This window comes from Osmerus eperlanus, chromosome 22 (genome assembly GCF_963692335.1).
Source record: "Osmerus eperlanus chromosome 22, fOsmEpe2.1, whole genome shotgun sequence".
Lineage (NCBI taxonomy): Eukaryota > Metazoa > Chordata > Actinopteri > Osmeriformes > Osmeridae > Osmerus > Osmerus eperlanus.
Window position 1 is genome coordinate 2,493,796 of NC_085039.1, and position 18,678 is coordinate 2,512,473.

The following is an 18,678-nucleotide window of genomic DNA, read 5'->3' on the forward strand; positions in this document are numbered from 1 at the left end:
ACCATATTGGATTTTTCTGTACAATAAAGATTTGTCCAAAACTACAAAATTCTTCTCCTCATGGAGTAAGTCCGATCGACTCGATTCTGAGCCCTACGTGTGTAGGATACATGTCTTTCTATAGTTTGGGAAGCAATAAGGAATATATTACAGAATTGCCAAGTTATGAACATATACTAAAACTTTACACCTGTTGCACATATTTCATGTGTCCATAAATAAGTGCCACATTGTCTTAGGGACTTGATCTTTTTCACACACGAGGAAGACACTACAACATGTTAACATGTGCAAAGGCAACTTAATATCTCAAAAAATGATTGAAATAAAGGAAATCTAATTTATCGCTAACGCTAAAATAATGCTTTAAACATCCGCCGGTCAAAAACTGATATTCAATCATAGTTCATGTGAAGACTCTTGACAATGTTTAGTACACACATCTGAGAAAAGGTTGAATGTAAGCTGAAAAGTAGATTTATTGTGAATATTTGAAATATGCATGCTTGGCTAATTGCTAGGGCTTCTTCCAAATGAGCTGTCTCCCTCTGCTCCCCAGCATGCGCGCTCTAAATTCTCACAGACTCATCCTGCCTCTTGACACACACGCAAGCTTGGAGAAACGCACACATCTCCAAGGTTGTTGGAAAAGGGTGGGCTGACCAAGCCCCCACCCTCACTCCTTGTTTTTTAGCATAGGCCCTTGTGGACCTTGGTGTAATTGCATTTCCGATTTTGTATGCAATGGTAAAAAGTTCTCAAAATCCTGAAACATTAAAAGTATTAGGCCATGAGGAACTGCCATACCACAAATGGCTCATCATTGCCCATAGCTGGCGCTACAAGCCTCGCCCCCCACTTTTAAAATTGTCAATTTTAAAAGTGATGGCATTTCCACCCCATAAGTCCAAAATGTCTAAAACTTGCTATACATGCTTATTTATCATGGGAAACCATACAGTGGTGACCCATACAGTCCGCCATGTACGGTGAACATTTCGAAAGACATGCAAATATCTTCTTATGAACCATGACTACAATTGACTTAAAATTCGGTATGTGTAGCCCACATATGTAGATATGCTAGTTTGAGACCACAATAGCTATGGAACTGCATGTCTGTGTCAAGTCCATTTTTAAATGGTTTGCAATGTTGAGGAGGAACCCGCCATTGCTGCCTGCAGCTATATTTAGGGTTCCTCCGGTAGGAGGGAACCTATTATTTTTGTTAGTATTCCTATTATTATTATTTTTCCTCTTCTCCGCTAAATGGCTCAATAGCTCAAAAAGTCCTTGACCCGATTTTTTCAAATTTGGCCCAATGATACACCAGGTCACTCACTACTCCCAGACCGCTAATGGCCCATGTACGCCCATAGGTGGCGCTATAAGACTCGCCCAAAGTCTACGTGATTTCCCCAGCGCCCCATTATTCCAAAATGCCTGAAAATTGGTATACATGCCTTATTTCTCATGGGGAACAAAAAAGCCTCAAGAACCCATAAGGTCCGCCATGATAGATTTTGCTGTACTGTCCAAATTTGGTACAACCTTCAAAACCCTTCTCCTCATGAACCATAGATCCAATCGACTTGAAAATTGTTACAGATTTGTAGAATACATGTCTTTCTATAGGGTGAAATTGAATAAGGAATGCAATACAAAATGGCTGAAATAAGTGTATTTATGTAAATGTCCACATTGCCACAATATTTCTGTGTTAATAAATCGAATATAATTTTGACTGATGGTTTTTCAAACCTTTGTGCCTTCAAGATGACATCATTCTGAAGTACCATACGCAATTTCACCTTGATATGTCAATATATGATTGAATTCAATTGAATTGCTCCACAGCGCGCGTGCTCCAAATTCTCAGACTCATCCTGCCCCTTGACACTAGGGTGACCACCTGTCGCGCTTTGCGTTGTGTCGCACAGCATTTTCACCCCTTGTCCCGCACGTCCCATATTGAAAATGCTGTGCGATACAGCGCAAAGCGGGACAGGTGGTCACCCTACTTGACACACACGCAAGCTTGGCAAGACGCACACATCCTCTCCGGAAATTGTGTGCTGACCAAGCCCCCACCCTCTGTTTTTAGCTCCTGTTTCATTTCGCTTCCAATCACAGCACACCGTTACATTTACATTTTACATTTTGTCATTTAGCAGACGCTCTTATTCGCCGTTACGAATATAAATTATTTTTCGACGGCCATTGTTGTTTTCAACTGGAATCGCCTGATACTGTTGGAGGCAGCCACGTTCGGTAAGTCATATCACCTATTTTTACACATTTTAAGCTAGAATCAATGATTGGGTTCGTGAAAGTACACTAATCTTGAATTATGGTGAAGGTTTTAGCACTTTTAGACCTTTAGATCGTGAGTCTGAAGTGACGGAAAAACTACTGTAGCTCTAGCTTTTTTCCTCTGTGTTTTTAATTAGCGAGTCATTTTGCATCTCGGCGAATTGTTCATCAAAAAGGTCGAGGAGGGCAGCCTTAAGGAGAAAAAGCAATTCCCCACAGACCTGTCGGCTCAGAATTTTGATTTGGGGCGTGAAAGTCTTTGTAATAAGCCTATGCGCCAGGGAGACCGCATAAGCTTAGGCGGCAGCCATGTTTTGGTTGCGTCATGTTCATAAGTTCACCATTTTACAGTTAGGTCTACACGAAAAAGGTCGAGGAGGGCAGCCTTTAGGAGATGTGGGAATTGTGCTTTTAGCCAGATGCTCCGATTATTTTTGTGATTTGTGGACTTGCAATTGGAGTGATACTGCGTCCCGGGGGTACATTGTTTTGACGTTAGCCTCAGAGTCAGACTCGGCTCGCCCACTGGCAGTGTGTAAACAATTTTGTATTTCACTCAATTCTACTCCAAAAACGTCAAGGAGGACTGCTTATTGTAGACAAGGGCCTGCTAAAGATAGCCAGTAAATCTGATTTTTCAAGGCGAGCCTGCTTCATTCGTCATATGCCCTGAGAAAGCGACCTACGTTAACCAGGCTAGTTTTGCCAATTTCAGTAAGTCAGGCTATTTAAAGGTCTGACAGTCAGAATCACTGTTTAAAGGCAAAGGTCGAGCTGGTCTATTGTCAGATGTGTATATATTGACCAGTTTAGAGCTAAATACTCTTGCCAGAGCCTGGAATCGAACCTTTGTTTTGAGTGACTTTGCATGGGTCTCCATCAGGTCAACATATTTGGATTCAAGTTCAAGTAATGCCACTGCATTTCACAGTCAAAACTGTAGTTTATGTCAAGTGTAGATGGAAAAAGCTGCGTTTTTCACAACTGAACTGACATGGATCCTTTCTTCACTTTTACAGGTCTGGAGGGTCATGCAGAGGCCTGCTCAACAGAGTTCAATAGAGGATGCTGAGAGCAACAACAGAGAATGCTGAGAGCATCACAGACCCCTTGCTGGACTATCCCTCTCTAGCTGGACAGCTTCATTCAGCTGGCCTGCCCTGCCTGCCTGCCTGCCTGCAGGCCCTACTTGCCCCTGCCTGCCAGCCCTCCAGAGACAGACAGTCACCCCACAGACACAGTAGCTCTGCAGACTGCTTTTTTGAGGACATTGATGAAAAAGGACAAACCAGCATTTTTTACTTTGAAGAAAGTCTAAATGTTTAATCCTTTCCATGTGCCAGTATGCCAAGCTGCTGACTTTGAGTGTCTTAAAGTGATGAAACCAGTTCAAGTGATAGACTTTTGACCTGAATCCAATGATTATTCATCTGAATAAAAACCACTCAAGAGAAGTACTGCTTCTTTATTAATAGTATTTATGTATATATAATTGCGCAGCTCCCCCTGTCAATGATCTAGCGCCTCCTCAGCACCTGTATTAAAAATTCTCTGGCGCCGTCCCTGCCCAGGGTTGATTGTAACTGGTGTTGGAAAACACATGTAGTAGGGCAGAACAGAGGGACTGGGCAAAGGGTGCTTGTGTGGAAAGTCCCCAAAAACTATGCAGAATGGGCAGAAAATATTAGATGACATTGTATCGAGGCCCAATTGGGGAAGAAGCCATAGGATATTTACAATTGTAGTAGGCCATTAGATCTGTTTTAAAAGTTCAGGGGTATAATTTGTTGGATATGAAGCCCCCACCTTCCACTCCAGAGACAGTTGGTGACAGAGAGGTGCAGACTAAGTTAAACATAGTCATGCGTTAAGAGTAGAGTAAAAAATACAGATCCCCCGTTTCTGAATAAAGTTCGACTGATCTGATTTGTTGATTTCTGTTGCTATGAAAACCAGTTTAGCCAAGCTAACTAACATTGTTTTTAGCTAGCTTGCATTACCATTCAATAGCTAACAAAACATTAGTAAAAATAGCTTGCTAATTGAGCAGAACTTGTTAATGCAGGAGACTCAGAGACCTTAGCGCGTCACTAGCATCTCGTCATATCACGTAGTCGGAGCACAGCTAGATAATCAGCTGTCAGTGCTCTTGAGTACCCAGCATGCAGTGCGGCATGTCAAAAAACGCAAAGACTTGTGGAAAATAGTTCGGTTACAATGGCCATGCGAGGGATTTCAGTTGTTGTCTTCGTTCAGTTAGATGTTTGTAATGTTATTGTTTGTTAGTTAATATAATCTTGTTGGTCACCCTGAGTGTGCATGTCGTGTAGTTTAATAAGAACAGAGAGTCGGCCATTTTACTATCAGAGGCTACACTCGCAAGGAGCTGGACATGGGCTGTACCCTAGCCAGTTGCCTATGAGGCTATTCTTGAGATCTACTCAAGAAGAAAGTGAATATCTGTGGTTTACAAGCCATCTTTGAGAAAGTTTGAAAACAATGTTGCGGTGTACATGTTTATAATATATTGCCATTTTGCGGAGGAACCCGCATCGCTGCTTGCAGCTATATTTGAATTTGTATTTGTTCTTCTTCATTGCCTAAAAATAGAAATCCAACAATGAGTATTTGTATTGGCTATTGTTCCTGCAATTTACATGATTCACCTGAGACCATGTACCGTCCTGTAACTGGTGTTTCAGCAAATCTATTTAAAAGATTGTTGGAGGTCAATATTGGCCAAACAACCGAAACTAATTCCCCTATGGTTTGAAGGAAGATGGGAATTAACCAAATAATGTCAATACCAATGGAATTACAGTTATTTGACTATGGGTTAAATCAGAGCAAGAATGGTCAAAGTAAGGTTAAATAAAATAATCATTTAATCATATTGCAAATTAATGAAATCAATTAAGGTTAACTGTCAAGTGTAATTATTTTTTGAAATTATTTTATTTTGAAATTCTACGTTGAATTCCCATTCAACTTTCGGAATGACAAGACAGGCAGTGGATGATATCAAACTGGTTGAGAATGTCTATTGTGGTTTTATGTAGGCTATTACTGTAACATTGCAACTCCAGTTCCAAGTGTGGATGGCGGGTTAAGAAAGAGCAGTAGTGCATATCAGGGCCCTACACTGCACATTTGGCCGTCTTAAGACGACAGAAATTGCCTTCTTAACATGGCCATTTTAAATGTCTTAAGACATTTGTCACTGTTGTAATCATGGACAAAGACGGACACATTTGTTGTCATTACGCAAACGCTAAATTACAGGTTTTGGCACATATGGCTTTCCATAGAGGAACAGCACATAACCTACCACTAAAACCTACCATTGACCCATGCCTACTTTACAATTTATTTTTGGCATTAATTTGAACTTTATGTAACATAAACTACATTGGACTCATTTTGTTATTCTGTTTAGTTAGACATTAATTTGTAAGTTTGTTACATGTCTGGTTTTTTTACTATGCAATTCAGTGGGGGAGTGAGCCTCATCATGGCTCAAACCAAGCCAACTTCGCAATGGTTGGCAAGCAAGCTAGCTATGACTAAAGCACCAGCTACAGTTTACACTTACCTACAGTTTGGCATTTCACGTTAACTATTATATCAACAGATAACCTGCTCTGTTTCATAAGTAGTGAATTATATTTAAAAAACAAATTTTGCAATGTTGTGAATTATAATACAAAAATTACAGTTACTGCGAGGGTGTGTAGACTGTGCGCGCCGAAAATGACAACCCAAAGTTATTTTAACGTAATAGATTCAGGGCTTTTGAGAAAACAGTTAGGGCTCAAGTACCAGAAGCCGCCCATGGCCTGTACCGATACTTTTTTCCAGCGTTGTTCACCTTTCTATCTCTGACTGGACTGCATCATCACAGAAAACTCTACTGTGTTGGCGCATGCAGCTTGTGAAATGTGGGACTTGTAGTTTTTAAACGGGGGGTAACTAGATTACGGTAGTTTGTTATCTTTAATCAAACATTCTGAAATATTTTTTCCGGTTTGCACATATCTATTTTTAGGGGCAAATGCGAGTTAAATACTCGCACTGTAGAGCCCTGAACGTTGCATTTTACAAATCTAGTAGGCGGCCTATCTACTGCAACTGGCCCGACAGATCATTTAGAATAGCCTAGCTTACACTTTGTTCCCTTTACATCTACGGACAAAATATAATAAATAGGCTAATCTTGGGCATTACGGACAGGATTTCTTCTTTGTCTGGTAAAGGCCAATTTATACTTCTGCGTTTTTACGGAGACGGAGACATGGAACGCCCTCTCCGTCAAGGAACGCCCTCTCAGTGCCCTCTCCGAGCCTCTCGGAGAGCTCTACGTGCACCTCCTGATTTTCCTGACTATCCGTCTGTCCGTCATTTTACGGATATCCCTTGGCTGTGATTGGTCCGTATTAAGAACCGCTTGCGTCAGGGGCGGGGGCAGGGTTGCCGTGACCAACAAGACGGAACAGAATCCTTTGACCTCCATTGCTGTAAGTTTACAATTCATATTTCAGCTAAACAGTACATGTAAATCAGCACCTGAATTAAAATGTGACGAGAAATGGGCAGTGTAGTTGCTGAAAATGTGCTTATTTTATTGATGAAACGGCTCATTTGTAAATTTGCTCCGACTTTTCGATAACCTAGCTAGCATCGCAGTGCAGCGCCAACTACTCTTCTGGCAGTGAAGTGTTTTCAGCACCCACAGCCTTCGGAGTACTATAAATTCAACCAATCCGTCCGACTCCGTCCGTCCGTAACGGAGTCGGAGAAGTATAATTCGGCCTTTAGCCGTGAATGCATCTTTCCCATTGTTTGAAAGGTGCGATTTCCCATCCCCCCTTCTAATGATCAATCGCGTAGTGAATCAATGGATTTGGTCTCAAGAGTTCCTTTCAACGTTGTCTACTCAAATACAGTTATCCAACATTCCAAGCATTCCATTCTGATACTTACAGCTCAAGAATAAATGTAATTTAGCTTCTTGTCACGTTCACACACTTTGTAATAGAATAGACTATTGGCATTCATTGCAGAAAGAAGTTGGAAAATGCTCATTTATTCATTTAGACATCTCAATATTTCAGAAATGCTATTGTAAGCTATTTTATTGAGTGCCTTATTATTATGTTAGGCTGTGTATAGAAAAGGTATAGACCTTTGATTGTGAAGGAGGAAGTCCTGTGCAAAGTGTGGCCGGCCGCATCGAGGAGTCACGAAGCCCTATAGTCTGTCCATGTCTCTAATTATTATAAATTATAAGTCTCCAAGAATGATCTGTTACACTATTGTGAATCCAATGATCAAAACCCCCACCCATGCCGTCATCTACTTTTATTAGGCTTAATGGAGTCATTAAGTTTCCATGATGGTATCAATTTGAATCTAGCTTTATTCGGACAATGCTATTTTTTGGGGCAACTGCTATTATCCTAATATATATGTGAAGTGATATATATATGTGAAGTGTATATATATGCAGTGAATAAAGCGAATCATTGGCCGAAAGCATGTCGTATCCCCACGATACGTGGCGCTGTTTTCATTACAACTAGTGGTGATACATTTCCATTTCCGCTTGACATCTTCACCACTACTAACAACAACAACATTTAGAGAAAAATGGCGAATGGAGAGCAAGGTGAAGCTACGTGGTTGAGCATGAATTGCGTATGCTCTTCGGTCGAGAAATGCGTGTTGCCTATTGGGTTGTCCATCGCGTCGTTTGTTTGTTTCTGCCGGGCCGGCTCCCGGCAACGACAACTTATCGTCTCTTTCGACTTCCGTGTCACGACCTGGGAGGGAGGGCGGCGGGATCTCAAGCATGCGCAAAGACGCAGAGTCCAGTTCATAGCCCAATTCACCGTTTACAAGCATGCGATGTCCGAATAATCAACCGACTCGGACCGAGTTATCTCGGGGTGTCGATCGGATTGTAGTCGGACCGCAATTATTCGAACAAAGGTGTTTACAAGAAAGGGATAATTGTATTTCAGTCCAAATAAGCCAGTAATTCGAATCCATGTAACCACAGTCACTGTGGTTACATAAAACACACATATCTAGGAAAAGGAAGGAAAACAGGGTCCTGGAATTTGATTGAATGCAAAGATAAGATTTTTCTCTTCACTGGGGTCAAATGACTAGGGTTAGGTACTGAAACCCGGTGGAAACTATATGACCAGTATGTACCGAATCAGAACACATATTTTGGTGCCTCATATCAGTGCCATTTAAATGCCTGAGCTGTCGATTGAAATATTTGCCCTCTGTTGCTCCAAAACAGACTTAAGAGGACTCAAAAAAACTGATAATCCGAAAAATAATTTCCAGACTAAGAAAATTCACGTGAATCCAACTCGGAACAACAACACGGAAAGTCAAAGATGGGTTAGGAGGCTATTATTTGTTTTGTACATTTGTTGTGTTTTGTATTTACTTATATTTATATATTTAAGTATACTTTTAATATATTATTCAATTTAAAGAAAAGAAAATCTATCAAAAACCTGTTCTTTAATGTCATCCAGCGTTATTTTGTTTCTCTTTTTATTTTAAGTGTATCGGTTCAGGCACCGTTTAAGAACCGGTAACATTTTTTAAGTATCTATTTGGAAAAAACTAACGATACCCAACCAAACAAATGACCCCTGCTCGGCGCTTCCAGTGTTACGTGAAAATATATGAAAAAAAATTATGTCTGTAGACATTAATAGATATTACCAATTTTTATAATGGTCCCTTTGTCCATAAGAATCACCATATCAGCTTTGTCCACAAACTCAATGCGGTGAGTGCAGAGGATTCTGGTCTTCCTTCGGAGTATTCCCAAAACACATTTCTCCATCAGGTGGTGGGCCACGTTGGTATCAACAGCTGCCAATGGATCGTCAAGGAGGTAAATGTCCTTCTCCTAGTGTGTTTAGAACAGACAATGAGAAAATATATAACGTTTGGAATAACAAGCATGCTATGCAGTTTGTTGTTCTTTTATCTTGTTACATTTGATTTAATTATTTAAGACTTTTGGTGAGTACCTACCATGTAAACTGCCCTGGCCAATGCTAAACGAGCCTTCTGTCCTCCACTTAAAGTCACTCCATTCTCTCCTACTTCTGTTCTGTCACCATTCGGCAAAATCTGAAAATATATGCATTTATTTAGATAGGAACAAGCTATATCTATATTGCAACATTGTTGCACTTTACTGCATTGGCAATACAAACTTTGTTTATAGTTAATGCATCACTCATTTAAAAATGTCCCTGGAAGTATGTTTCTTAGAGAAACTTCAGGCGTATTCTCAAAAAAACAGGTATGGTATAGCTCAGTGGTTAAAGCATTCAAGGTAGAGACAGAGGATCAAGAGGTCTCAGGTTAAAATCCCACTCTGTATAGTGATTTGGATAAAAAGCTTCTAACAACTTAATACATTACAGACTTAATTTTCTCGGTATGTTGGAACACATCATATTAAAACTAGTGCTGTCAGTGTAAAGACACAATGTAAGACACAGTCTAAAAACACAGTGTGTTATTAACGGCGTTAACGCAAACCCATTTTAACAGCGTAAATTTTTAGATTAACGTTCTTTTTGGCCTAGCAAACTTTGTAGTTTTTTTCACATGCTGTTGCAACAACTACTGACATTAGAAAAACTACAACACCACACCGGATCTACCGTATTTTAAGGTACTCCGATTTTAGTTTTCTTGTGCTTGTGTGGCTTATATTTCGAAGCGGCTTATAGTCCGGTTTTAGAACAAAAAAGTGGCTTTGTCTCAAGATCTCTACAGACCGTTCAGCTAATTTAATGCTCAACACTTGAACGGGGGCTTATTACTTGAAAGAGGAATTATTGGTTGTGCTTGCCTTTGGCAAGGGCACAACCTTTGTTCTCTCACATATATATTTATTGTGAGAATGCTGTTAAGCATTCTCACTATTGTTTCCCTGTTTCTCTATTGTGAGAATGCTGTTAAGTATTCTCACTATTGTTTTCCTGTTTCTCTTTATTATTGTGAGAATTGTTTTCCTGTTTCTCTTTATTGTTGGAATGCTAATTCAGCATTCCAAGTATTGTTCTTTGAATCTTTATTGTTGGAATGCTGCTTCAGCTTCCAAATCCTTCTTATTCCTCAATCTTTCAGCTAGAGCCACCATTTAAACTTTAAAATGTTGACAAACCCTAAACTATTTTTTAATAATTCAGCTTTTTGATATCTATTCAACTTTTTTCAATATCACTGATTATGTTTCATGACTTTTTCAAACCGTTTCTGAGATTTACATGGGTGTGTACGTGAAAGCCTAGAGTGCAGACTGAAACGCTTAGAGTGGAGGCCTGAGCTTCGGATGTCGTTGAAAAAATATTTCTAGTTTGCCAGCATTGCCACAATTTTCGCTCTTCATGCTTCGTTTTTTGATCAATAGATAGCTTATTTTGTGCTGGTCGTAGACAGTTGTCTGTTGAATCCAACAGACGTACACATTTGTTCAGAGCCCCACGAAAGCGAGACAAAGTCCAACTCTCACCCCATAGAGACCAATGCAAATCTGGTGACAAAATCGTCAGAGAAAGCAAAAAGAACAAGATTTTGAAACTGCCGGTAGAGTCGTATTTCTGACCGCACAGAAATATGAAGGACATCTCTGGTTTCGGCAGAGTCTTGGGTCTCGGAAAATATCCTTATTTTTTGGATTGGACGTATAGTTTTGCGTCTAGGTTAACTTGTTTGAGGTGTGGATTCTAGCTACATTTCTGTTATACTCTACCCTCAGCGCGTTAGCAATCATAGCTGCACCATCACCGTGGCAACGACAGACACGCACCACTCAGTCTCTCACACAGGTGATTTGTATTAGCTGATTAGTGGAGTCACAAGACAGAGCTATTCAGTCAACTTGTCTCATTAAAAGACTAAGAGCACTATAATTTCAGCTACTAAAACGAATATACTACGTCTACTACTTCTACAGTTTAACAGTTCAGCTTTCAGCTTCTCCCGCATTGTAGGTTATTTAAGCTCTTAGCTTTGTTAGATGATGCAGTTCAGCTTCCACACTGCCTCTTGAAATTCTACTATTTCTTCGATTGCTTCACAACGTTCAAACTTATTCTCCCGCATTGTATTTAAGCACTTAGCTTTGTTATATGATGCAGTTTAGCTTCCACACTGCCTCTTTTGTGTGACTCACACATTTTTGAAATTCATTTCAGCGTTCAGCTTGCGGGTATTTTCTAATTCTGTAGCCTATTTTCAGCAATTTAAAAACAAATAATTCATCTTTCAGCATTCCAACACATTTTCTGCAGGAAATGCACTTTCTAGATATGAATGAGCACACTCTGCTGGCTGACTCTTTTTCTGATATTCAACTAAATTGTCAAACAAATTCCTCTACCTTTCATATAGTTTAATTTACAGAAGTTATATCTTAAAATGTAGGAACAATTGTCCTCTTTCAGCCAATGTAACTACTAAAGAGCTCACATTCACAGATTTTCAGCTATGAGCCTTGAAGCGAGAGCAGCCTTTCAAATTCTCTCACTAACTTCAATGGAGAGGTGGGTAAAATTCGTCAGAGAAAGCAGAAGGAAGAAGATTTTGAAACTGCCGGCAATTCAATCAATTTCCCGGCACATTTGCAATGTAATGCAATGCAGATGTGCACACCGCCCCCTACCGAACAAGATGGGTAGCTCGGTCAGCAGGGAGCTGAAGAAGAGCGGCTACTGACGTCACTCTGCTGCGCCGCTCAGAATGCTTTTTCGTTCATTTTGCATTTCTGCAAATGCATTTGAATTTGAATTGTGGTCACGATTTTGCAGCCACGTTCTTAAAATGAAAATGCATTTCTGGAAATGCATTTGAATTTGAATTGTGGTCACGATTTTGCCGCCACGTTCTTGAAAATGAAAATGCATTTCTGGAAATGCATTTGAATTTGAATTGTGGTCACGATTTTGCAGCCACGTTCTTAGAATGAAAATGCATTTCTGGAAATTAATTAATTAATTTTCAAATTTTACATTTCAAATTGAATTTTGGAATCTATTTGCTGGGGCATATTTTGAAAATTATAACTCAAATGTCTATTTCTTTTTCATTTTAATTAAGTGAAAGATTGAGCACTCTTGAAGAAGAAAGTTAAAATGCAAATAGGATGATTGATTACTAATTTCATTTATGAGTCAAATAATGCAGCCACATTCTTAAAATGAAAAAGCATTTCTGCAAATGCATTTGAATTTGAATTTTGGTCACGATTTGCTTCCATAAGATCACAGCGATTTCCGCTGTTGGTTACAAGCGGAACCCAGCTCCAGGTACAAGGCTCGCTGCAAACTTTGCCAAAACAATATTTAAAAATTACTAATGTGATTATTTTATCTGTAAATTAAATGTATGCTTTTTCAATGACTGAATTCATTGAAAAAAAAAAAGAATTTTTAAATATTTTTGGGGGTAATGCTTCATGTAGGTCTTAAATTTCAATCTTTATGGTCTTAAAATGTCTTAAAAAGGTCTTACATTTGACTTGCTGAAACCTGCAAGAACCCTGATAGGTGAAACTATCTGACTACTAGTCGTGGGCATAGATTAATTTTTTTAATCTAGATTAAAATGGCTCATTTGAATTCCGCCGAAGGCATTCAGAATATGTGTGCTACCCAAATAATGACTAAAAGTAAGTATTTGAGAACGGGTTTCTCAAGCCAGGTGGCGCATTAGACCAGGAGCTCACCTCCTGTTTCCAAAATGCATCACAAACTGCTTGAGAAAGCTGTTCTACTATGATAATTAGTGATGAAAATAAATTATGTTCAATAAGATGTACTTGTGTTTATTAGATTAGTTAGCTTGGCTGATAGAGCTGTGCTGACAGGCTTGCCTCGGTTGCACTCAAACATCGTAGTTTGATGACGACTCTTCCCCTGCGCTACATCAGTGCTTGGCCCGGCATCTTCAGTTTTAGCTAAGGGATGCTTTGCGTTTAGGTAGTATTTGAGACTGGAAGAACTCCTACAGTAAACTAATTCCGCATAGCACAAGGTGCAAACAACCTTAGTCTTGTCGAGGTTTCCATTGGGAAGCTTCTTAAAAATACATTTTCCCTGAAGCAAACCAGACGGCTTCATAGCTGCATCCATGTTAGCACGTCACGTTTGATGTGATAATTTCATACACAAGGCATACACACAGGTTCGAAGACTCATTCTCACCCCCTATAGTGCAATTCGGCTAGGTATACATCTGCGCAAAAATATCAAGGTGAAAGTCATCATAGCTTGCGTAGTATAGACCCAGCTCCCAACCCAACTTTGAGAATAGATTAACGGCGATATTTTTTTTATCGCGCGATAAGAGTCTCACGTTAAAGCAGCGCGTTAACGCCGATAACGGCCCACCACTACTGACTACTAACCTGAACTTCATTGCCACAGCCTAAACTTTGTCAATCTGTTCATGAAAATAATTAATTTCAGCCTAAACCGTACAACGGAACGTTAAATCGAATTCAACCAACGCAATCGCTACCAAGACGAACACAGCAGTAGTCTAGTACTGTACTGTAGTAGTACAATTTACCGGGGCAGCTTCTCCACACAGGGCTATATCGCATTTTGCGTTGTTACTGACAATGATCGCTACCAGTGAGCTTTTTATGAATGAGCGATTTTCCACTAAATAAATGTCAAGCTTATTTACGTTTTTGGAGGCATATTTTCAGTTAGCAGATGGTTGAATCGCGATTCCATCTTCTACTGCCGGTAACGTCGTAGAATAATCTTCAAAGGGGGTTCTTTATTAATGAATGAATGCAATATGAGTAGGCTAAATGCCTGAAAATATCACGAGAAGGAAAAAACTTAAAAGGACGTTTAAGTTATAGAGATTAGGTCAATTTTTACACCGGTCTGCCAAATTAATTCGTTTTGATTCAGCTATGAGGCTGCCTCTTGCAGGGGAAATGAGAAGACATCTATTGCAAGCATGACCACATCACCCCCATCCTTAGGTCACTCCACTGGCTTCCTGTCTCATTCAGGATTGAGTACAAGGTTTCCCTCCTCACCCATCAGTGTCTCCGCGGAAATTCCCCCCCCCTACCTCAAAGAACTTCTCACCACACAAACCTCCACACGGACCCTCCGATCTGCTGAAAAACATCTCCTGAAACCACCAAAGACTAAGCTGCGTACCATGGGAGCTCGGGCTTTCTGCTCCGCCGCTCCCAGTCTGTGGAATGCTCTCCCTGATCACCCGAGGACACCACAGACTGTGGATGCTTTTAAACGTGGCCTAAAAACCCACCTTTTTAACAGATTCTTTTGTTGATCGATCTTCTTTTGTTGATCGTTCTTTGATCGTTCTTTTTTTTTCTGTTTTATTTTGTCTCTTTGCGACATTGTTTTTATTACATTTTATTCACCCTTTCTTGTTTATAACCTGTAGCACTTTGAGATTTTAGTTAATATAAAGTGCATTATAAATACTATTATTATTATTATTATTTCATTCTACACTTCACTTGTATTTTGAGTTGTAAATGAGCAGCAAAAAAAGATGCTTTTAAATCTATGTAATCTTTATAAATAATAAGTATGCATGTTTATATAAAATATACAGAAATATCAGTTGTAAAAATGTAATTAAAAAACGGACCCCTGTGCAACCGACGCAAGCAAGCACACCCTACAATTTCTCCAGAAATTGTACCCTCTCTAGTTTACTGTGTCGTCTCAGTTACACTATCAGGGCTTGGAAATACAGTGACTTGCTAAAGTAGGCAAATGGCTAGTAAAACATAACATTTCATAATAATTTCAGTTAATCAAACAGCATTAAATAAGCATTGTTTGGAGTTCTATTGTTGGGTTCGTTCTGTTTTGATATGTGTAATGCTATGGTCTATAGTTTAGATAATTTGAGTGTTCACCCTGATTGGGAATGTTGTCTAGTTAGATCGGTATCCAAGCTGTCCGCTGCGACAGTGTGTCTGGGCAAGTAATCAATCGTGAGCATTGGTCCGCTCAACGTTAGCCGGCGCAATGGTAACGTTGTTTGCTTTGAAAGTGCGGCTTATATTCCAGTGCGGTTTATATTCCGATTTACAAACACAAAGTGCTCATTCTGAAGGGGTGCGGCTTATACACGATGCGGCTTATTTTCCGTAAAATACGGTAGCTAGACCGGAAACAAAACAACAGGCACACCGCACACACTTGTTTGGGCTTGCGAGCCGGCTAAAGAGTAGTAGGCTAACGGATGGATGCCAATAAGATTCTGAATGGAAAGTTTACTTTTAAAATGTTGCCAAATGGTTCCATTGACAAGACCAAAGTGATCTGTGTGTTTTGTCGTTCTGAACTGAGCTATCATCACAGCACGTCCAGTCTGAAATACCACTTGATGGCCAAGCACACAGCTGATGCGAATTCTCCGCCCCCTTGTCAAAGCCATGCGATTGCAATGTTGTTTTCAATTTAAAAAAAAAATTTGCACTAAGCAATCCAATCCACTTTTCCATGTTAAGAGCATTAAAATGAGAAAAAATAATGGGACAAAAAGAAATCAAGGGACATTTAGAATAGATAAAAATGTGTGATTAATTGCGATTAATCACAAGTTACTAACTATGTACTAGTAACTATGACATTAATGCGATTAACCGCGATTAAATATTTTAATTGTTTGACAGCACTAATTAAAACACAAGGATGCACAGACAAAATTCAAGCTAGCCTCTGAGATCTATTACATTGATATTTTACTGACGGTCTTTGAAAATGTATGCTGAGAGAACGCAGACCTCTAGAGGTCTTCTGGAAGGTATTCTGGGTGCATCTTACGTGGAGGTCATCTGTGAGTGCGCAAGCTTCAATCACAGCCTGGTAGTAGATGCTGTTATAGCTCCTTCCAAATAGGATGTTGTCCCGCACTGTTGCATGTTGGATCCAGGGCTCCTGGGCGGCCAGACCAAACCCATCTTCTCTTCCTTGGACATACACAGCACCTCCACACCTTCAGAAGTTTATGAAGAATTACATTTACAAACACAGTGGGTTCACCAACTACACTTGACATGGCTTTTTTAACCAATATTTCATGACTGAAGTTTATCAAGCAAATATCTGATCAGATGTTACTGCAGAAGGCACTTGGACCTGGACGTTTGTATGGGTAGTGAGTATCGTTATTGGCACTCAGAAATAAAGCACAAGCATAAACGGCTCCCTTTCCCAGTCCCGTACCAGCTACCACAGCTGGAAATTGAGTTTAGGGATGGGTACCAAAACGCAGTATTAAACTGGCCCCGGTGCTAAATTATGAAAGACCGTAGTTTTGATAAGCTCTGATGCTATCAGTTCTGCTTTCGGTACTGGAGAAATTAAGAACATATATTTCCTATTTATTATATATAAATTTATATACCATTTCCCATTATAGCCCCATTTATTATATATCTTCTTCAACTATTTTCAGATTTCAATGTATAATTTGAAAGCTTACAATCTGCACTTTCACAATAAAACAACGTCCACTTTTGACTGGACCGTGTCACATATTTCTCTTTTGTGACTCTGGCATTAAGTAAAATGTACATTTGTTGATGCTTGATCATAGACTGCATGAAATCTACTTTTTGTTAGTTTTGTCACTACACTCCTGTCCTATTTGTGTAAGTTAAGGCCCAATTCTGTTCCCCTCTTCGCCATTCGCTAAAACTCCCTCTTAGTTTTTATTTCTTTAGTTTCTTTGGTCATCCAAACTCAAATTGTACCATTTAGCATTTTGTTATTCATATATCATACCTTTCATTCCTTATTTGCTACCATCTCAGTGTCTGTGTGAGTCATTTCAACTTTTTAATTAAATAAATATATATATATATATATATTTAACACTTATGTTCAACATTTAATCATTTTTTAATTTGTTATAATTACATTTCTTTAAGTTGTATATTATTCTTGATTTGACATGATCCATTGACCATGTTGCATTGTGCATGGTGACGCAGACCCCAAAACTGTGGTTTTTCCCTACTCGCCCAAACTAGTTGGTGGAGCTCGATCTGGCATGGCACTTGGGCTGCGTGTCATGTCGTCTGTGATGTCACTCACGCAATCATCTGCAGGTGTGTTAATTGAAGGTGCCTTCACCTTTAGAGGACTTGAATTTTGTTATTCTTTTGTAGTACTCTACTTATTATATTGATTTCAGGCACAGTCAAATACTAGACATGCATTTTCATTTGATGTTGACCATAACAGCCATCCTATAATAGCTGTGAACAACACTGACAGTATAATTAATTTGCCAAAACCAAGCATTGAGATTCAACAACCCCTTCAGTGGAATAACTTTATATATTCTATAATTCCTTCTGGCCATTTGTATCATGAGGTTCTTCTTATTGGTGCCGCTGGATAGACGACATTGAGATGAGCTGCTAGATATATGATGGATGATTTATTTCCCACTGCTAACAACATTCTGTACAGTACCATGTTTAACTCTCTCTCTAGTGCTCTCTCTATAGAGTGAAGGACACCAAACTAAAACATGACAACTTTGTTTTGTTAGAAAGGCAGTGATCACAGTTTTACCTGTTGAGTTCTCCAGAAATGGCTGCAAGTAAGGAGCTCTTCCCACATCCCACCGTTCCCACCACCACAACAAGGAAGCCCTGTTGGACACAATGATTGAAAAGATCATATAATCTACAGTAAATATTTTACACATTGATGGGTGAAGTCTACATACTGTACCTGATTCCTTATGGCAAACATGGTTTAATATTAGTTAGTGATAGCTAACCTTAAGTATACTGTTGTAACTAGCTCAATAGAATACTTCATAACTGAAACAGAGTGCAGGAGATGCTGTAAAGCAAATTCCATGATTTGCTTCTCATGTGCAAAACGCAAAACATTTTGTCGCACTGAAATGTGGAGTTAGACCGTTGAACAGTTTCTCTCCCGTTTTCAGCTCAGGTTTTGTATAGGCGGGGCAAAACCCCAACCCATCTACGTAACAGCGACTTATGTACGTCAGATGATGCAAAGACAAAGTAATTAACACATAAAACACTCAGAGACTGCAGGTAGGTCTGTTCTGATACCTGCAATTGATTTAGCTAGTGTTGCTGATGCTGTTGTTGCTAAATTCAATAAATTCGAGTGGCGGAGCTTCAGCTCCTTCAGACGACACACCCCCCCAGTCTCAAGAAGAGAAGACTGCTGATTTTCTCACGATTTCAAAGCCTAATTTAACGTACTTGTCTGTTTTTTTTTCCATTTGAATTTGGATGGGTAGTTAACAATACAT

The 18,678-nt window shown here is 39.5% G+C and overlaps 1 protein-coding gene across 3 annotated transcripts in view; it reads right to left on the bottom strand.

Moving 5' to 3' along the window:
- abcc10 (ATP-binding cassette, sub-family C (CFTR/MRP), member 10) overlaps positions 1 to 18,678 on the bottom strand; it is a 56,942-nt gene that overhangs the window by 25,123 nt on the left and 13,141 nt on the right. For all 3 annotated transcript variants that reach the window (XM_062447867.1, XM_062447868.1, XM_062447866.1), the window contains 4 exons: positions 17,958 to 18,037; positions 16,197 to 16,368; positions 9,379 to 9,477; positions 9,061 to 9,250 (listed from right to left, as the gene is read on the bottom strand). In XM_062447867.1, coding sequence (XP_062303851.1) covers positions 9,061 to 9,250; positions 9,379 to 9,477; positions 16,197 to 16,368; positions 17,958 to 18,037 — 541 coding nt within the window. The remainder of the gene's footprint in view (positions 1 to 9,060; positions 9,251 to 9,378; positions 9,478 to 16,196; positions 16,369 to 17,957; positions 18,038 to 18,678) is intronic.